At 29.4% G+C, this 22326-nt stretch overlaps 2 protein-coding genes across 2 annotated transcripts; one reads left to right on the forward strand and one right to left on the reverse strand.

Moving 5' to 3' along the window:
- The first annotated feature begins 10536 nt into the window (after positions 1 to 10536).
- Positions 10537 to 12629, forward strand: LOC132937093 (uncharacterized). The gene is made up of 4 exons (XM_061003919.1): positions 10537 to 11074; positions 11141 to 11235; positions 11960 to 12162; positions 12240 to 12629. Exons 1-4 carry the CDS (start codon positions 10537 to 10539, stop codon positions 12397 to 12399), a joined length of 996 nt encoding a protein of 331 aa, XP_060859902.1. The 3' UTR covers positions 12400 to 12629.
- An 8715-nt stretch (positions 12630 to 21344) lies between these two features.
- Positions 21345 to 22058, reverse strand: LOC132933323 (homeobox protein 2-like). Its single transcript, XM_060999626.1, has one exon. The coding sequence runs from the start codon at positions 22056 to 22058 to the stop codon at positions 21345 to 21347; it is 714 nt and encodes a 237-aa protein (XP_060855609.1).
- Positions 22059 to 22326: the final 268 nt, after the last annotated feature.

Raw genomic sequence — 22326 nt, forward strand, 5'->3', positions numbered from 1 at the left:
CTTTGCAGATATCTGTAAAAGAGTTCCGGCCTCCTTTTTCCTAACGGGTATCTGCAAAGCTGGGAATGATTTTGTAGATTTTTTGCATTTTTTTTTCCATATTTCTATTAAAAATATTAAAAAATAACACGATCGTATAAGAACTATATTTCATTTAATATTTGATATTATCAAGTCGGATCAACAAAGATATGTTTTATATGCTTATCTACACTACATATTAAAAGTTTACCCCCCGCTTCATATTTTTCATTTAAGTATAATTCCGTTGCTATTTATGTTGGAATGTTTATTTTTACATCAAACATTTTTGTTTTTAATTCTTTATAAGTCCCCCTCATAGTATTATAGTGTAAAATCGTTTTCAAAGATTTTTGGAATTTAATAACGTGCACCCTATTCGAGTGCACGTTAAATATCAAATATTTTTTTAATAGAACAATTCTATTAAAAAATTTAATTTATTATATTATTATATTCTAAGCATTTTGTGATCGGAATCTGTACCTCCCATTATGCTAAGACAACATATTTTAATATTTCCGAAATTTTGAACAACACAAATATCATGGAGATATTTGAAAAAATAAGTACCGGTTGTATTTATTAAATCATTAGCTATTTTACAAATTTCGAGCCATGTTGGCGATTCTAGTATTTTAGAAGCATAAGGTTTTCCATTTCCAGAAATATTGTGTCCATGATCGACAATTAAAATATTTCCTTTAATTGGAATTTTATTTAGATTATATTTCATAATTTTAATATTTTTATTATTATTAGTATTATAGTATTCGTATTTACAAAACTTAACAAAGATTTCATTATTTAATATTGAGTTCTCTATTTCGTTTTGCATTTCTTTTTCTTGTAATTTATTAAAATCTTTGATAGTTGTTTCCATTATTTTATTATACATTTCATTTCCTTTAACTCAGGTATTCAATTTCTTTTTAATACATTTTTGCATTTAGATTTTTATTTTTAATAGAACAATTCTATTAAAAAATATTTTAATTATTATTGCATTTCATATGTTTTGAGAAAAATATTTTTTTAATTATTAATATCATACATTTTGCGAAAAATATTTTAATTATTATTGTATTTAATAAGTTTTGCGGAAAATATTTTTATTATTATTGCATTTCAATTTTCTGATCTTTTTGCATATTGTTTTCTTTGTGATCTTTTATTGATATAATATGGACTGTCCCAGGACTGGTACATATATACTACTTATATATTATACTTTAACTTTAAACTATCTGAAATACGTCTTCCGTCAATTGGGCACCGCATTAATATTTGTTTAAAAATACTAATAATTTAAATAAATAATACCAGTTATTTTTTTACGTTATTTTTGTTTTTATATGGTCGTTGTAGTCGTGCTTAAACTATTACCTATTAGAAATAATTATAATTGTGTTTCCTGATTTAAAAATACGCTCGTAAAATAGTACACTATTCTGCGTTGAAGTAAAAACCAAGTTACCTATATACCTGTATAAAAACAAATATACAGAAACAAAAAAATGCTATCTAAAAATAATATAATAATTTATCTACCAGTAAAAAAATGTCCAAATATTTTGAGGAAGTGAATGCGAAAGTAGGTACAAAACAAAATCACCCAATCCACTGAAATAAACTTGTAAAGTTTGTTTGGTTGATCGTTGTTAACGTACAAACTTCTAAGTTCTAACATATAGGTAATATATCATTATTCAAAATTACTTATGTATTATTTTAATTAAATATTGCGTAGTAGAAGATATTATATTCTAAATAATTGTATAATGTGAAACTTCTTTACAGACGATATTAAAAAAAGAAGTGACTTTTTTTTTTATAAAAAATAAACCATAGACACGTTTTTATTATAATTAACTATGGCAAAATAATCATTTTAATTTTTTTTAAATTATAGATAGCTATTACGAATCGAACTATTCTGATATACAACAATAAAATTATATTATCTAACGGACAGACAGAGTGGTTTGCGATGAAAAAATTGATTATTATTCAAACTATTTTCGTTGTCCCTATAGAATTTCATGAATTTTGAGATCAACTCCTATTGAGTATTCACCATTGCGAATAATGCAACACTCAAACACTTAAACTATAAAAATAATAATATCATAAAATACGCGCGACCCAATGTTCGAGTTGGTGGAGAGCAATTAATCAAAGGTTATGAAGGAGATAAAGATCATATTATTGTCCTTTCAATCACACCATTCGGTGAATTTGTGCCAGGGCTTGAAACCGATTGAAATAATTTCGGTTTCGGTTTCGGTTTTAAATACCGGTTTCTAAATTTTTCGGTTTCAACTTAGCAATACCGGTTAGGTTAGATATACCTGTATCAAGAAATTTCGGTTTCGGTTTTGTTTACCGGTTTCTAAATTTTTATAAACGGATTTCCAAGCAAAGACTTGAAATTATAATTGAATGGTTTTATACTACTGCGTATTAATAGAATTCGAGTATTTAAAAACACGTCAATTGAAAAAAAAAGTACAATTTCCAATTTTTTTAGATGTCGGTTTTGAATTTAATACCGGTTTCCGATTTTTTTTTCTGTTTCGGTTTTAAATTATATATACCGGTATTCAATTTTTTCCGGTTTCGGTTTTGACTTAGATACCGGTATCCAATTTTTTTCGGTTTCGTTATTGTTTACAGTTTCGGTTTCTGTTTTAAAACGATTTATACTGGTTTCTGAAATCGGTTTTGAAAACGGTTTCAAGCCCTGAATTTCGTGTTACTGAATGCATAAGAAAAAGAATACGAATTATTTTAATTTACATTGTATTATATATTTTTAAAAAGTTTTATTAATATTTTATTGTTTTTTATTAAAATAAAAATTACTATTTAAGATAAAATATGTCAATATTGTTTGAAAATGTGGTTACATAAAAATAATAATAGTTTTATTATAATATATTTAAAGTTCATGAATATGTTACTTTTATTTAATTATTTATGTTAAACTCAGAGTTATTTAAAAACTTTTCTTTATACCATTTTTAGATTCTGAGTGGAACGATGAATGTATTGATTTTACAATGATGTATGTTTTTTTATTTTTTTATTTATTATTGTGCCTGTGTACACGATACGTAGTCGAAATAATGCTTCGATTTTCAACTTCAGTATCTTGTTCGATTCGAAAGTTAATATCGTATTGGTGTATTGGGGAGGTAAAAATTCCCAATAATTTTCACAAGCGCCGGGAAAAACAACATAAAAATTAAGGAAAAACGGGAATTTTTACGCAAAATCAGTTTTTGACAAACTCGAATTTGGTTTTTGGTGTAAAAGTAAAACGAATGACTGTAGGAACATGAAATTTAGACTGGTTGTTTATATTACACGATAACATTTTCAAAATATTCGATTTATTTTGAACTGTTTAGGGACATTTTCATTTTAAATTTTTTTTTCTAAAAATATCAATAAAATTTTATTTGTTGGGTAAAAAGCTTGAAAATTTTATAGAAGGCTCCTAGTATATTGTTTCAAAAGTAGATGAAAAATATTAAAAATTCTTAATCCTTAATCCTTAATCCTTTTAATACTTCCATAGATCAATATATAATAAGTATTATACCTAGACTGACAGACCTTCTCCGCTCAGAATCGTTTTTCTTATAGAATGATATTATATCATTGAATTCAAAATTACTACCAACTTAAACATTTTTTAAATATTTTTCTTATATTAAATCATTTATTAAATATTCAAAGAATTATTTAAATATTTTACTTTTATTTAGTTTTTATTTTATACTCAGTGTTAGGTATTTATAAACTTTTTTATTTAATTTTTTTAATTTTATATATTTTTTTAATTTTATTAAAAAATAATTACAAGCTATTCATAATTTAGTTCAATAAATGGTCAATTAGAGTCTCTACTCTCGAGGCCAAGAGCGTTTCATTTTTCTTTGAGGATTGTCCGGTTTGCACGGGAGGACAGTCTTTTTATTAATGGGTTAGTGTGATGGGTTAGTTTTCAGTGAAATAATAGGTATCGGGATTTTTGTGAATGTGTAGGTACTTTAAGGTCGTTGTGAATATTGGCATATACACAAAATGAGCAACTTTTTTTTATGATTCTACAGTGGAAATTTTGATATGGATTATGTAACATTGTAGCATAGTGCTAACTGAAAAGATACTTAACAAAATACCATGACTCTGAAAAAAGTATTAATTCATACTTGAGACGCACACCATTCCATAATACATTACTTACAACATAATGTAAAAATCCTAACATGATCCATTTTTGGATGTACCTTTGTAAAACCAAAAAACATGTCCCAACAATGAGTTGCACTGCTGGCGTGAAGCTGGCAGCGCAAAATTGGAAATTGGCCCCCCGGTGAAAATAATGTCCAACAAATTCTGAAAGTTATCCAACAGTGTCCAACAAATGGAGACGAACAAGTCTAGCACAAAAAACATGTCCCAACAATGAGTTGCGCTGCTAGCGTGAAGTTGGCAGTGCAAAATTGGAAATTGGCCCCCTGATGAAAATAATGTCCAACAAATTCTGAAAGTTGTCCAACAATGTCCAACAAATGGAGACGAACAAGTCTAGCACAAAAAACATGTCCCAACAATGAATTGCGCTGCTGGCGTGACCCAGATAGCAATTTTTTGATTAATAATATTATTATAACATTGTAATATCGAATAATATTAGTATAACGTTATTATAATACTATTATAATATTATCATTACAAAATGCTGTCTGGGGAAGTTGGCAGCGCAAAATTGGAAATTGGCCCCCTGGTGAAAATAATGTCCAACAAATTCTGAACGTTGTCCAACAATGTCCAACAATCCACGAACAAATTTGTTGGATTGATTGGATCGATGTCTGCTAATGTTGTGCTGCCACGTTCACAGAGGTCGAGTCTAGTGCATACTTCGTATTCAGATATTATATCTTTACAATGGTGGGACATATTAGTAATTTCATTTGATAATTGATCAAATAACGTGTATCGTAATTAATTAAAGGTACATAAGTTACAAGTTCCCAATGTGCTCCTACAATTCTTAATTCGCCCTGATTTTCGAAAAATATAGCTGTCTCATTTTTAAATTCTTCATTAATGTACGGTAGTTGCCCTTGAATGATAGGGATGCATAACAACCTATATAAGAAAATAATTCAAAATCATCATAACAATATATTGTTATGAACTTCCTATAATTATGCTAAATGTTTGTTTTAATCTCCGTTTTCATGGTACATGATTACAGTCTTACTAAAGGTCATGTAACCATGTTTCATGTCAACTTCAATGTATCAAATCAATAATAAGAAATCGTAATATCTATTGCTAATATATATTTATGTTTCAATAATTGTTGATATACTTAATTCAATAGCTCTATTTTAATTAGCTACATGTACCTCTGGTGAGTACGAATTTTACTATACTTATAATTACTCTCATACCTATTATGTTTTCTTTTTCTATACTTAATATTATAATTCCCCAGTTCATTCTCCATTTCTGTGTCACATGGTTGCAGTTTTACTAAAGGTCGTGTACCATGATTCACATTAACTTCGAAGCACTGGAGATTGTAGAATATTCTTAATTATAATTGGGTATCTGCTAGGTCTATATCATCATAAGATTTATATGAAGTAAGATTCATTGTATTTAAATAATTTAATCGATTTCTTTCTACCAATTTGTAATAACGTGCTATCATAATTACTGATATAATTATTGCAATTATTATTATCCCCATTGTAAAACTTAACACATGTATATATTTTGATTCTGACCCGTTTTTGTTAGCTGGTTCCTTGCATATTGTAGTAGACCTTATTGATTCACTGGATTTGATTACATCCCTTAGATTATTGGTTTCGGTGAGTTCTTCTATAGTTGTGGTAGTTACGCGCGATTCACTGACAGTGGTGACAAGATTGGATTCGGTTGTTGTTGTACTCAATTGTTCCGTGGTAATTTCTTCATCTTGTAACTGGGTGACTGTAGTAGACGTAGTGATAATTGCATTTGATTTCAATTGTTCCGGTGGTTGTTTCATTGTTTGTTCAGCAGTGTTCAACTGGGTGGTTGTTTCTAAAATATCCGGAAGCGATCGTTTCTTGGTCTCCTTTTCTAAATTTTCCGTATTTACTGAATGGTTATTGATTTGATATACTTGATTTCTGGTGGGTTCTAAAAAATAGTGTTTGTTTAATTACTATCCTTTCTCCTGTCAACCCGAATTGTATTACAGCTGTTCCTTCGTTTTCTTCTCCTCCTGCTCCCAGTAAGTGCATTGAACAATGTCTGCCTATGTACACGGATAGATATATCTCATTTTGCTGATATAGTTTGTCATCGTCAATTATTCCATTGCATTTTATACGCATGTATTGTAAATTACAATTTTGTTTATATATGTCTGATAACCTTATCACGTTGTTCTGAATACTAGTTATGCTTTGTACCACAAGGTCTCCTAGTGGTGTCTTTTCATTAAGTAATATTCTATTATCCTTTGTCGCATCATCTGTAACCCCTGCTTGTCCATGAATCGCCAGTATACCGAAAAATCTATAATATAATTAACTGGTTATTCTTTGTATTCCAGTAGGTCTTCTGGTTCTGGTATAAACTCCATGGAATCTAACAATATTTCACAAAAACATTCGCCTAACCATTCCCTATTGTCGGTCATATCATGTTAGAATCATGCAATAACAGATTCCTCTGTTTTACCTAAGGTAATTGGGTCATTAGAATTCAATAAATGAAACAATATGTGTCAATAGTAATAATATATATATATTTAATAGTTTATCAGCAATTCAATTTCCCCTATGCCTTTCCTCGGCCATTCGCATGGGTTTACCCTTTACTTTCTTCATACACCACACTCCGTAGTCGGTCCATGCTTGACGGTCGATCTTTGGATTGTTTTCGTAAAAGTTTCTGGCCACTCGTTTCGATAGTGCCCACCCGGTCTTTAATTCTTCTACACTTTCGTGGCCTGTAATGGTCGGTGGCCCGAGTTCCCTATAAATAATGGTCGCCGTACCTATTGGTACTCCCTTTTCTGTCGCTTGTCTGTTGACACAACAACGTTCTTAATGTTATACATATATTTTTTTTTTTTTTAGCTATTCATGGTGACTATTAAGTTAATTATTTCTTAATTCTAATTTCTTTTGTATAATTCTAATAATTTCTTAACTTGGATTTTCGTGATACTTTTTACATCATTTTTGTGTACTGTAACCTTTCTTCTTCCTCTTTGAATAATAATGTTTTCAGTATCTAATATTTCTAAAATTTCAAAAGGTCCCTTCCATAAAGGTGTTAGTTTGTTCCGTTGAGTATTATCTCGTAACAATATAGTATCCTTTACATGTAATTCTACACTATGCTCATTACTATCATAATTAGCTTTCGATTTGAGTTTCTTTTTAATTAACCTTTCCCTAGCGATTTTATGAGATTCCTGCATTCTTTGCTTCAAATCATATAAATAATCATCATAATTGTACCTAGGTTCTGGATTACCTTTCAAATTTACTGGAATATTTAGTTCTTTTCCATACAACAATGTATATGGTTGATAGTTTGTAGACGAATGTTCTGTCAAATTGTAAACGAATAACGCATAAGGTAATAATTGATCCCAGGTATTTAAATCTTTGTCTACGTAATGTCTAAGATATTCAGCTAAGGTTCTGTGCGATCTTTCCAATCCCCCATTGGATTGCGGGTGGTATGGACTAGTGTTTATCTTATTAATTTTTAGTAATTTGCATACTTCGGTAAATGTTTTACTTAGAAAATCTGTCCCTTGATCAGTAAGTATGGTCTCTGGTATTCCATGAATACAAACGAAATGTACGACAAAAGCCTCAGCGACAGTATTGGCTGTGTGATTTGGTAATGGTACTCCCAAAGAGAATTTAGTTGAATCATCCTGCATTGTTAGAATATAAGTATTTCCAGAAGCAGTAGTTACTAATGGTCCTACTATATCTAAGAATATTATTTCGAATGGCTTTGAACTTGTAGTGGTTATGACCATGGGTTGCTTAACTTTTCTATTAGTGACCTTGTTCTTTTGGCAGGACTCACATTTCTTAATGTAATCCTTAACATCAGATTTGAGTCCTGGCCAAATAAACTGACGTTTTATCTTCCAAACGGTTTTGCCTATTCCTGCATGTCCTCCAAGTATTGAGTCATGAAATTGTTTGAATATGGTTAACTTTTCTACTTCTGTATATTCCATTTTTGAACAAATTAGGTTTTCTATTCCAGTGTTTCTGAATATATATCTAATCATAGCTCTGACTTTGTCCCATTCTAAACCATCCTTTCGGCCTAACTGTTTCATTATAAGCTTATTTAAGGAATGTTTCTCACTAAAATGTTTAAATTTAATAGAGTAGTATATAAGTTTTCGTACGTAGTGTCGTGTATGCACTTTTCAGTGATACACCTCTACCGACACTTGAGTAACCAAAAGAACATAAATTAACCGGTTACAGTTTGGCTCTCTAGACGTCGATATCGCTACCTTACTGTTTGGCCTTTCAATCCTCAACGACCATAAATTAACCGGTTTCAGATCGGATTGAAAGGATACAATTAACGTAGGACTACCTTCACCGTTTGCACTTTAAATCGTCAACGACCATAAATTAACCGGTTTCAGATCAGATTTAAAGCGTACGTAGAATCGCGTGGCTACTCAAATAAAACATATAATTTTCAGGTCGAAAACACTTTTATTAAAATATAAAACAAACATAAATAATTCAATAATTATTTAAAATACTTAGTCTATACCACGACTGCCGAATTACTCGTACAATAGTAGTACCCACGTCCTCGCCGTAATACCAGCGACAACGGGACTCCCTGTGCCTTCGCGTACGGCGGTGTTATATAGTAATATAATTATTGCTGCCTCAGCACATCTTGCTTCATTGGCCTGACCTATGTCAACAATTTATAATAAAATGTTCACACCTATGTTATGTGTGCATTATAGTGACGACTGTTTACAATATACGACAGTCCCCGTTGTTTTTTTTAAAAAAAAGCCCTCATTTTTAAGACTATATAAGTATAAATTATTTTAAAGATTCTTACATGCTATATATTATATACAATTCTAAAATTCCCTTTTATCCCCCTTTTTTTTTAAGCTTAAAGTGAAAAAAAAATATAAATGATATGAGGTGACTTAAACCTAAACATTGTGTATTTATATAATATAATCTATACTTAATATTATGTTTTTTTTGTTATTTTACGTAGTTATATGAACGGAAAAGAAGTAGGATTATCTAAGGACAATTGATTTTTATTAGGAGTCTGTTTGGAATTGAGTTTGGATAAACGTTACAATTTTTTCAAACCCATCCCTGATTTTTTCGTTTATCATTTGATTCTTTTTTGCTGCTTCTGCTTCTTTTTTTTGTTTTCTGCGATGTTTATTTATGTTAAATGGTTTTTCATTATTTTTAATTTTGTGTAAATTAAATTCCACCTTTTTAATTGATTTCTTTAGATTTTTTATTGTTTTTATTTGGTCGTCTGCCATCTGAAACGAGTGTCATGGTATTAGTCTTTGATTATATTGAGTATCTATTTTTGTGATGAAATAATTGTAGCACATCCTTGCATATGAATATTTTGACCTTAAGAGGCCGTCCTGGTAAAAGTGAAAAACATACAACGCTCAAGAGATGGCGTTGTGCGCCGTATCGCCGCCGTCGCGGCAGTCTGTAACCACGCCCCTAGTCTACGCGACGTGGTCCGCGCGTAGTGACGCGGGAGAGGTACATTATTATTACACAGACCGTCGTTCAGGTTGTTTGGAGTCGTAGCATAAATTGTCACCCGTGCATTTTTTATATGTATACTGGCGCGTGAAACGTGGCTGCTAAATCACGAGCCGCGTCCTATTTATTAATTAAAGCTCCTGTTTACTTAGAAATTTTAACCAATAAATTAAGCATACAAATTATTATACACCATAACTCGATTTATATTTCTAACCCAATTACTTTTTTAAAATACATGTAAAATATTAATTTGTCATTACGATTAAATAGATTTTTTAGTAAAAGTGTTGCGTATTTTACGTTGTAACTTATAAGTGACATGAAGCAATTTTTGTACGATAATTTAATCGTGTAATTAATAAATATTTAGCTGGTAAAAGAATAAATTATTCACAAAGAAATTCATAGAATGCTCGAGTAGAAGCTGCGGTTATATCCTGTAACTCAGGTGGACAATTTCTTCGGTTGATGCATAAAAATATAATCAATGAAATAAGTCCAGGTGAATACTATACAACATTTATTATTATTTTAAACAATTTGTTGTATCTACCTAACATAATAATAATGGTATTATTAATTACATTTATTATACGTATTGGGTAGGTATAAGATATTGTTATATTGTTATAATGTTATTTATACGAAATATTTACACAAAATGCATATTTTTTCTATAGGAGAAATAGGAAAAAAAATCCTTAAAACTAGTGAAAAGAAAAGATGCCAACCAAAATCTAAAAAACTTCTTTTCTCCGGAAATCTAGAAAAAAGGTGTAATAAAGGCCCGGATCAACATTATGGTTTAGCTGAACCATTACCGGACGATAATATTTCAAAGGAAGTATTAGAAAAAACAAAAGAAAATTTTATAAATGCATTGGAGTTGGACAGACGTGAACGGTTAGCCATTGAAGAACAAACAAGGGAACAAGCAAACTCTCAAATTTGGCACATTGAACGCAGAAATCGGCTCACGGCGTCAAATTTTGGCTGCGTTTGTAAACTTCGGCCAACTACGTCATGCAAAAATACTGTTTATAGTATAATATATAGAACATTTTCTTCGAAAGCAACAGATTATGGTAAAGCCACCGAACAACAAGCTATCGTCGCTTTGGAAAAAAAATTAAATTGTAAAGTGAATCAATGTGGACTTATTATTGATGAAGATTTTCCTTATTTAGCAGCTTCTCCTGGTAAACTATATTACCTATATCACTAATTCAATAAATATTACTAATTTATTTTTTTATATTTTATAGACGGTCTTGTCAATGATGATTTTATAGTTGAAATTAAATGTCCATTTGGAGTAAAAGACACTAAAACATTTTTAGAAGCTATAGACAGTAAAAAAGTAAGTGTATTATGTGAACAAAAAATGATTCTCTGATAACATTTAACTTGATATTATACTTAAAAGTTTCAGATTTCCACGTAAATGAATTTAAGAAAACCGTTATTCTCCGTTATAATATATAATTAGTAATTTCGTTTAAAATAATTATTAAAAAAAAATATATATATCTACTGTATGTAATTTTTAAACTTATTTCTTACAGACTAACAATATAAACTAATTATGAGAAACCTTGTTTTAAATTTTCATTTCTTATAGCTAATTGAGTATTTTATAAGTTTAATATAGGAAATTAATTTGTCAAAATTTGAACTCCAGAAACTCATAAAATATTATTAAGAATTTACGCTCAACTTTTTTTTTTAATTACACATCTCCAATAATTTAAAAACAAAATAATACGAATTAAATTTTCTTATACCTATGAGTAGCTTCAAAAGTGTCAAGATAATATGAAAATGTCATAGTGTATAGAAAATGCTAATAGATTAATAAATATACCATGGATTTACCATGGTGTAAAAAGTCCAATTTTTATTAAATTTTTTTCTGTTTTTCACGAAACTTTTGAAAACTATCAAGAATTTTCGTATTTGAAAATCAAAGCATTATTACGATTATTTATTATGTGGATAGACACAATAAATTAAAAAAAACACACTTCGTTATAAATCAATACATTTATCGCTCCAAATGTTCTAATTATAATATTTAATTTCAGTTATCATTCTGTCGTCTCAGTGAAAACGGTAAAATGGAATTAAAAGTGGATCATAGTTACTATTATCAAGTTCAGGGACAAATGCGAATTTCAAAACGAAATTTTTGTTATTTCGTCGTTTATTCGGCAAGTTGGATAGAAATACAAATAATTACTTTCGATGATGCTTTCTGGCAAGACAAAATGATTGAAAAGTTAAAAATGTAATTGAACTTTAATTTTTAAATTATAGTAATTTAATTTTATGTAATTATATAATCATATGCAATTATATTTTCAGATTTTATACAGAATGCTTACTTCCAGAAATAGTCAATCCCCAGTACGGAAAGAGGCTGTTGATAGACGACATTTTAGATCCTCAGCATATTTTGGAAAATATAAAAGCAAAACAGCAAAAACAGCATAAGCAAAATTACATCAATGAAAAAAAAAATTGAAACTTTTTCTAAATGTCGACTACAATAATTAGTATACAATGATATACCATCATACTTTATATAATATGTAATTGTGACAAATTCCGACTATCAAATTATGATAATAGTCTGAAAAACTACTCTAATAACTGTAATTATGTGATAATGTAATTTGTTTTATCATATTTTGAATTACGTTCAATCCGTTTATATATTAATTTACTATCAATAAATAAATAAATAAAATATAATCATCTGTTATATTATATGTACTGTTTACTAATTATAAATAATTACAGTATTTGACTGCTTTATAAAAATAATTCATATGATTAGGGTCTAGGGATTAAAATGACGAATTGCTATAATTTATATAAGTTATCGAATTACGTCGTACATTATTAATTACTCTGGTAATTTTATTCAACAGCTTTTTATTTAATTGCATGTATGTAAGGTTTTTTTGTTATACAGATTTAAATTTCATATTTGTTTGGTCAACGTTAAAAAAAATAAGTTTATCTTCAAATTGTCTACAAAATGAAAAAAATAATTATTTAAATCGTAATTTTTTTAAACGATTTATAACAATTTTATGACGAAAGATTTTTAATTAGTGTAAAATACGGTGAGCAGAATACTATTATACGAAATATAAACTTCGATATGGGTATAATGAAAATAATAAAACAAAAATTCTGTAATCAACATTATTGTGTTCGAACCGACTATTTATAAACGACGAGTCGGTCGCGATATGAAAACTAGTTGACCTATGGTGCGGTATGGATACAGCCGCTCGGGGGCGGTGGTATGAACACTATTCCTGAACGCTGCCGCTATAGTCAGCAGAGCGCACCACATGCCGGCCGTAAATTTATAATTTTTCCGCCGAAAACATGCTTTCGTACTTCAAGTTTTTCTCAGCTTTGGGTAGTCGTAGAAACATAATTTTTGCACCAATATAAACGTGAGAAGTTCTTATAGATTTTGTCGTTCCAGATTTTTGATATCTTTTTTTGTGAATTTTAAAAGATTTTTTAAAAATTTAAAAATTTTGTTAAATTTCAAATGCAAATATAATCGGTTTAAATTAAAAATTCGAAAATCTGGAACGACAAAATCTAGAAGAACTTCTCACGTTTATTTTGGTGCAAAAATTATGTTTCTACGACTAATGAGAGCTGAGGAAAACTTGAAGTACGAAAGCATGTTTTTACGGCCGAATTTTGCTACCAGGACGGCCTCTTAAGAGTGCATGTTTATAATTTCTATCTGGTTTGTTGTATAATTGTAAGGAAATGGAAGAAATGATTGGGAAAAGGAAAAATATAAATATAAAATAATATAAATACAAGTTGGGTAACTGTTGATTGTAGGTTTTGTTGGTTTTTCTTTGTTTTTTTGGTGTGTGTTTGTTAGCGATGCGTTTTTCCATCTTTATGTGTTAGTATTACATTTTTTTTTTTTTTACATATTGTGTGTTATTAATCTTACTACTTAATAGTTTGAAAGTAGTGTTTTATTTTCGCCTATTAGTTATTTAAAGCCTGGCTGGGATTGGTGGGGGATTAAACAATAATTCTATTTTAATTAAGATTGGGAATATCTTATAACAAATAAACCCGACAATTATTGTAAGTATTGTAAGCCATGAAAAATAAATGATGTCTCCCCAAAAATCGTCTATGAATGACTGTGGTATTTTCTTTAAAATTATGTCATCAAAATATTTTTCAGGGTTTTAATTTGCTTGGTAATGTGAAAATTTGGTATTTCAGATTTCCAATTTGTATTTAATATCTCAGTTATATTGGTAAAACACATTTTTTCTTTTTTTTCTTCATTGTCGATTTTTAGCGATTTTATGTTAGTCCAAGATATTGGTAAGATCCTTTTCATTTTGAATATGTTAAAATTGTTTGTTTCACTGGGGTACATTTTTGGGATAATAGTTTTTGTGTTATGCTTAAGTTCGTAATTACATGGGAGGTATATTTTTATAAGACCCGGGTGATTATAATTAATTTTTAATTTCTCCATTCGTATCTTATTGTTTTTATTGTTGTATATTTTTAATAATAACGTGGGTTGCGGGTTTGTTATCGCGAATATATTTATCCCAATTCGCTTAATAATTATTGTATCATCTTTGCGTTGTTTCACACATTGGAAATAGCAATATTCATTAATTACATTTAGTGGTTCATTTTTGAATATAGATTCTACACATCTTGGGGAAAGTGTAATATCAGAAGAAAATCTAGGTATATAACACAAGTCTGTAACCGGTGGGTCGCAGTGTTATAGCCCTACACCTGTTATCACTCTGTGATCATTGTTATTGGAGTTAATAGCGATAAATGTTTTTTCGGAAAAAATTAAGCAAATAGATTCCTCAAATTTGAAATTAATTGGTATATATTGAAATAGTTTCCATTTTGCCATATTTTCCTGGATTGGAATTTTTATTTTAATTAAAATTTGATTTTTTGAAAATTGGCACTCTGTAATTGGCAAGTTGTAGTAAGCGGGTATGTTTTTAATAGGAATTACCAGTTCATAACCGTCTTTTAATAATACTTCAGATAATTTGATTAAGTCATTTTGCAGTATATTTGGTTTTATTATTCTAGTTGGGATTTTATGTAGTTTACAGTGTAAATGATTGCTCGACTCTTTTTCATAATTAGTGAATTTTGACATTATAGTTATTAAGCTAAATATGATTTCCTGAACGCCCTGTATTGAATTTTGTTGGTTATTTTTTTCTTGCATATCTTTATCTTTTTCTTCTTTAACAAATTCCATAAATTAATTTTTTAAGGTTTCTAAATTGTTGTTATTGTTTTTTGTATATTTATTTATTTCTGAGGTTGTATTTATTAAGTTCCGGTGATCGGTACAAAGGCATCTTTGAATCTTTTTATTTGTGTATTTAATAGTTCTTCGTTAGTATAAAATTGTTTTAATTGCTTTTCAGTGGCCACGTTACAACAAAAATGGTATAAATTGCCTAATAATTGTATTCCCCTTTTTGATCGTTTATTATCATTATTGAATTCTTTTATTAATCTATCTGACATGTCGAATGAGTTTTCCTCAATATTTTCATTTACATTTTTTAATAAGCTTAGTATATTTTGTTGAGTTATTTTACAGTTATTTGAATTTTCGTTTAAACAGTATTTTCCTATTTGCCAGACATCGTTATTTGTTTCTTCATCGTTTTTAATTTCTTGGGTGTATATTAAAGGTATGCTTTTGTCGTACATAACTGCTTCCTGTACTTCGTCGAAATATGCACCTGATGACACTGTTATATCCATAACCTCCTCTGTCATCACATACGCCAATATTAGTGTTAAGAGAAATAGCTTAAACATGGTCATCTAAAACAGCATAAGGTTGTCGTGTAATCATTGTTAATTATTCTTATTATTATGATATTTTTATTCGATGCGTATATATTTTTTTATATTAATTTTTCTTCGGACTATAACTTATTTGAGCAATATCAGCAATATTAGTTTTATTATTATTATTATATTATTTTTTATTTTTATTGCTATCTTTATTTTTTTTATATTTTAATGTATGTGTGAATATAACTAAAAAACACGTAATATATTACGATGTTTAGACAAAATTATGATACTTATAATAATGTTACATTAAAATCGAGATTAAAATATATTAATTAGGTTTTATAGTCATCATAGTATAACTGTATACTTGTATAGTACTTAGGTATTTACTTATCTTATTCTAGTTGACATTTTATGTAATAATAGGTTGCTACCAGGGCCTTCTTTTTTATATTTGTCTATATGATTAATTTGGCCTTTCATGATAAGGTTTTATTCTATTCACATGAAAAGTGTCTATGGTTTTTTTCCTTTTAAAATTAAATCTACTTTGTAGTTTACGTCAGATATTTTTTCAATAATAGTAAAAGGGCCTCTATATTTAAATGCTAGTTTCTTTGTTTTATTCTTTTCGTTGAAATCAAATTTTATCAAGACTTTTTGTCCTGGATCGAAATTAATATTTTTGTGACTCATGCCATAATGTTTTTTCTGAACAGCTTGTTCTTTTTCGACAATTTTGGGAATAGTATCTCTAATGTTTTGAAGCTGATTTAATGCTTTAGAAAAGTCAAACAATTCGTCGTCTATAGTTAATTTGTTATCTATAGGCTGACTTGCTTCCATACCGTGGAGTAAATAAAATGGGCTTACTTTTAATCTCGAACTTGGGCTTGTATTATAAGCAAAAACGATCATTTTGTAATATAATGACCAGTCTTTTTGATTTTCGTTAACGTAATGTGATAAACTATTACAGATAATTTTGTTCATACGTTCGGTCATACCTTGGGTCTGTGGGTGATACGAGCTAGAGAAAATTTGCGTAATACCTAATTTTTTACACGCATAACCTACCTCCTTATTTTTGAAATGTGTGCCCCTATCGCTACAAAAATATTTAGGTATTCCGTAAGATGTTATTAAGTCCATTAGGAAATTTATTGTTGCTGCTCCGTCTGCATTTGTAACCACCTTTGCGAAAGCCATTTTTGTGGCATTACAGGTAGGTACAATGAGGTATTTTTTCCCTCTAGAAGTGGGTAATGGTCTTAAATAATCAAATGCTAGTCTCTGCAGTGGCTTTCCAGATAGTAAGGGTATTGGTTGTAGCAAACCGTGGCCTTTGCCTGTTGGATTTTTAATCATTTGACAAGAAATGCATGTTTTTATAAAATTTGTTGTATCTTTTATTATGGTGGGCCAATAATATTTTTGTTTTAGTTTTGCTAGTGTTTTAGTGATACCGAAATGTGCTGATAGCACTGATTCGTGATAAGATTTTAATATCGCATTAATTAATGTTTTTGGTACTACCAACAAATGTTTTATTCCGTTAGGCGACCAATCTTTAAAAAATAAAATATCATTTTTGATTAAAAACTGTCTCGACTTTCTTTTAAGTTTGGAGTTATTATTTCCGTTTATTGCAGAAATTATATCTATGCAAAATTCATCTTTTGATTGATTTTCTTTGAGTTTTTCCAAATTTAATGAATCAAAATTTGGGTCCTCTTTATTATTTACTTCCAAAATATCTTTAACTAGCAATGTGTTTACTGGGTAACGAGACAAACAATCAGCCGCTTGATTGCAGAGGCCAGGGCGGTGTTTTATTTCTATATCAAATTCTAAAAGTTTAAAGATAAATTTTGTTATGCGTGATGAAGGATTCTTCATTGTTTGGTAATATTGTAGACTTGAATGGTCGCTAAATACGATTACTTTCCTCCCTAATAGGTATTCCTTAAAATACTTTACCGAGAACACAACTGCTGACATTTCTAATTCCGTAGTGGTAAAATTTTTTTCGCTGTCTTTTAGTTTCCTGGACGCGTAACCTATAGGGTGTCGTTTCCCGTTGTTGTCGCTTTGTTCTAGTATTCCTGATAGCCCTTCTAACGACGCATCTGTAGTTACGAAAACAGGATATCCGTCCTCAAAATATGCGAGTACTGGTGCAGTGATAATAGCGTTTTTTAATGTATTAAAGGCGTTATCTTGAGATTGGTCCCAATGAAATTTATGGGCTGTTTTTGTCAGGTCAGTTAAGGGGCTAGCGATCTTTGCAAAATTTTTGATATATTTTCTATAGTAGCTTGTGAGTCCTACAAATGCTCGTACGTCTTTTACTTTTCTGGGTATGGGGAAAATTGTTATCGCCCTAATATTTTTATCTAGTGGTTTTATTCCTTTATTGGATACTTTATGTCCTAGTAATTCTATTTCGGTGCCTAATATTGTGCATTTGTTTGTTTTTAATTTTAATCCTGCTTTGTCCAGTCTAATAAATATTTCCTCTAGTATGTTCAGTGCTTCTTCGAAGTTATTACCGAAACAGCATATGTCATCCAGATAAGCTATCATAGTTCTATATAAAAAATCACTGAATAAGTTGTTAATGACTCTTTGAAAAATAGGGCCCGAGTTTTTAAAACCTTGTGGGATTCGTTTGAAATTGTATAGGCCAAAATCCGTGATAAAGGCTGTCTTATCTTGGTCCTCTTTTTTAACTGGAATTTGAAAGTAACCTTGGCAAAGGTCGATAGAAATATAATATTTTGCACCCTCTAAGCTTCTAAAAAGGTCTTGTTATCTAGGTATAGGGTGCTTGTCACTAATTGTTTCATTATTTAGTTTCCTATAATCTACTAAAAATCTGTATTCGCCTTTCTCCTTTTTGGGAATTAAAAATACTGGTGCTGCGTAATTGCTTCTACTAGGTTCGATAATATTAGCTTCAATCATTTGATTTATTTAGGTTTGCCGGATTTTAATTTTATTTCACATGGTTCTACATTCGCACATCCAATATTTAACAGATCTGAGGTGAATAAATGCTTAAATTTGTTTATAAGTGTTTGTGTTTTTATACGTTGCTCACAGCTAAGCTCGTTGGATATCTTTATTATTGTACCCTGTTTATCCGTTATTTCTGACATTTTTGTTACTATTGTCTTTTTATTGTTAATAATTTTACTGTCTGAATTAATATTTTTTATTTCGTATTTATCGTGTTCAATCGTATTTAATTCAATGGCAGTTGCTATGACCATGTTTCTTGGTATATTACTATAGGTATTAGAGAAATTGTATAATACGACTTCGTCATCACTATTTAATAATGTTGTTTCTAGAGTTATTTTTTTATTATTTCGTAATCGCTCAGTTGGTTTTATTATATATTGTATTTGCTTGTCTTGCATCTTTGTGGACACCTTTAATTTTGACCTAGTCTTAGGAGCTATGGTAATATTTTCGTTAGATATAATTGTTTTAAGTGTTTTTTTTATGTTTGAACAAGGTTCGTGATCAAGATCGTTTTTAGAGTTTATATTATATGTTCTATTATAATTATACCAAACTATATCCATAAGTATAGTGTCGCCGTTTAACTTTAAATATTTTCCTTCGAAATTTATGATTAAATTATTTTTAATGTGGAAATCATTTCCTAAAAGTATCTTACAGCTTAGCCCATTTGATTACGAATGCGTCTACCAAATATGTTACGTTATTTATTTTAATTTTTAAATCGATTTTTCCTAATTGTTCAAGTTCAGAATTATCTGCCCCTGTTATTTTAATTTTTTCTTTTGATTTTATTTTATTTTTATTGTTTATTAGTGAGTAGTCTATACAAGAAAGATTTGATCCGGTATCTATGATTACGTTTCTTTCGATATTGTCAAATCTTATTTTTATCGATAGAACTCTTTGTCTGCGTTCCATATCTGAATGTTGATTATAAATATTACCATTATTATTATTATTATGAATTGTAGTTGCAGTTATATGTTTATGCTGACTTAACGATTTCTCCGAATTATTGACTAAGGTCAGTTCATCGTCTTGTATACGTCTGTTACGGTATTGTCTAACGTAGTTTCCACATCTTTCGCAAAACATAATATCTCCGCCCTCGCACCAAAACGCTTCATTTTCATTATCCTTAGGTATGTCTAAATCATTCTGTGACGTAGGTAAAATTTCGCAATCTTGACAATAGTGGGAGTACCAAACTGTAGTTTTGTCAGTTGGTTTGTTGTTATTCATATTATAATCGGTATTATTATTTAGTATTTGGGTTTTGTTGTGAAATTTTTAGACGGTCAACACATTCATCTAGAAAATGATCTATGTGTTTTTCGACTGTGTGAAAATCTGGGAAAACTGTATTAATTGTTAAATTATTGAATCGACGTGGATGGTCGTTCTTTGTTACGATTCCTGGTGTCCAATGGACATTTTTATGAAATATTCCGATATTTTTCCTATTTGGTTTAAAATAGACTATGGCGTTTGTATAATCAAGTGTTTCGTATATAATATATAGGTTCATATTAAATTGGTCACAAATATATGCCAAATCGTCATCTTTGAGGTAATATCCTGATTCGCAGTTTGGTATATTAAGCATATTTAATATCTCTATGGTTTTTTTATAAATGCCGTGTTGTTTAAAACAGATGCGAAGAGCGTGTGCACCACAATCACCATCACTTAAAACGTTCTCAGATTTTATGAATGAACCGGCGATGTGTGTTATTTCTATTTTTAATTTGTCATCAATTTCACTATTAAAATTTTTACCTAACGTAATGATTGTAATTTCTGAGTCATTATTTTTTAAGTCTATGCTTTGTTTATCTTTTCCTTTTTGTGGTGGTAAGCATATTATAATATTAATTAGAGAATTTTGAAAAATGAACTTTATCATGGTCGAAATAACGTCCCAGTTCTTTTTATCTAAACCAGCGCAAATTTTGGGTAGAGCTAATATTTTTATTTTATTGTTTATGCAAAATTCCTTAGTACTTACTAACGTATTAAAAATGTTGGAATAAGTAGGTTCCTCGTAAAATTTGTTTTTTGTAATTAGATACAAAATCCATTGTTTTTTGTTTTTTAGATATGCTACTTCGGTGGTTTTTTTTTCTTGGTCAATTAACTTGTTTACGTTGTTGAATTTATTTTTGAATTGTAACGCGATTCCTTTTGACATTGTTAGGCATTTACTAACGCAGTGGCCAATTGCAACATTATCCGGTAATAAAAAAATATTTGCTGCAATTTCAGTGTAATCGCATGAGAACTTTATTCTGTCATTATTGCAAAATAAAAATTTTTGAAATTCATTTAATTTATTTGAATAATTAAGCGTAACCATATTTTCTATTGTTTCCTCGTTGTTATAATTTATTTCTGTAATAGGTGGTTTTTTTTTATAAGTTGATTCGTACTAATTTTTTACAAAGCTTATATAATTATGTTTTTCACATTCCTTGTTTTTATTAAACTCAGTTATGTCAGTTTTGTAGTTAATATTATTTTGTCCCCGAGTTAGGTATTCCGAATTGTTTCTTTCTAACTCGGTACTTAATCGTTTTTTGGAATTGTACATTGGTCTGCATAGTGTCCCCTTTCATTACACTTGTAACAAGTGACTCTATCAAATTCTTTCTCGTAACGGTATCCATTATAACGTTCTGGCGTTCTTTCTCGACTATTTTCTCTGTTATATCGTTTTTTGGACTCATTTTTTCTACCCTCGTCATCGTAGTCACCCCTCCTTGATCTATCGCTGGCTCCTTTCTGTTCATACCTCGTATGATCACTATTATAATATCTAGATCTGCTGTTATCTCTACTTCTATTAGAATTTCTGTCATATTTTATTTCCCTTTCATTGTAATTCCTATCCCTGGAGTAAGATCTGTCTCTGTTCTGAACTCTACTGAATCTGTCATTTTGTCTATTATGATTTCGGTCGTAACTATTATCTCTAGAGTAATTATGTTTATTAGGTTTTTCGTAGTTTCGGTCGGTGCTTCGTTCTCTGTTTTCATAATTCGATTTATTCGGATACGGGCTATTGTTCCTATAACGGTTTGATTCCTTTTCGTAATTTCGGCTTCTCTCCTCTCTATTTTGTGAGTTATCTCTAAAGCCTCTATAAATATTTCTGTCATAACTATTTTCTCTGTTATATGAATTATCTTTAAAATTTACTTTTTTTATAGAATTGCTCAATTGATCGATATTTGCACTTAGTTCTTCGACTCGGTCCCTCGAATATTTGCCTACTTGCATTATTTGTTTATTTAAAATATCTGTTATTCATTAAAACCTGGTTGCCCTCTAGAATTTATTCTGAATTGCATGAGTTCGTATTTTTTTAAATTTGTTTTAATTTTAAATAAACTACTATTATCGTGAAGAGCTAATAGCGTTTAAAATTGGTTCTTTTAGTCCTTTTAAAATATAAGTGCATATTATGTCTTCTTCTTTCATGTTTCTTTCCACTTGCCTACATAAGTTTTCGATATCAGTTACAAAGCTCATAATTGATTCAGTATCT

The sequence above is a fragment of the Metopolophium dirhodum genome, chromosome 1 (assembly GCF_019925205.1).
Source record: "Metopolophium dirhodum isolate CAU chromosome 1, ASM1992520v1, whole genome shotgun sequence".
Classification (NCBI taxonomy): Eukaryota; Metazoa; Arthropoda; class Insecta; order Hemiptera; family Aphididae; genus Metopolophium; species Metopolophium dirhodum.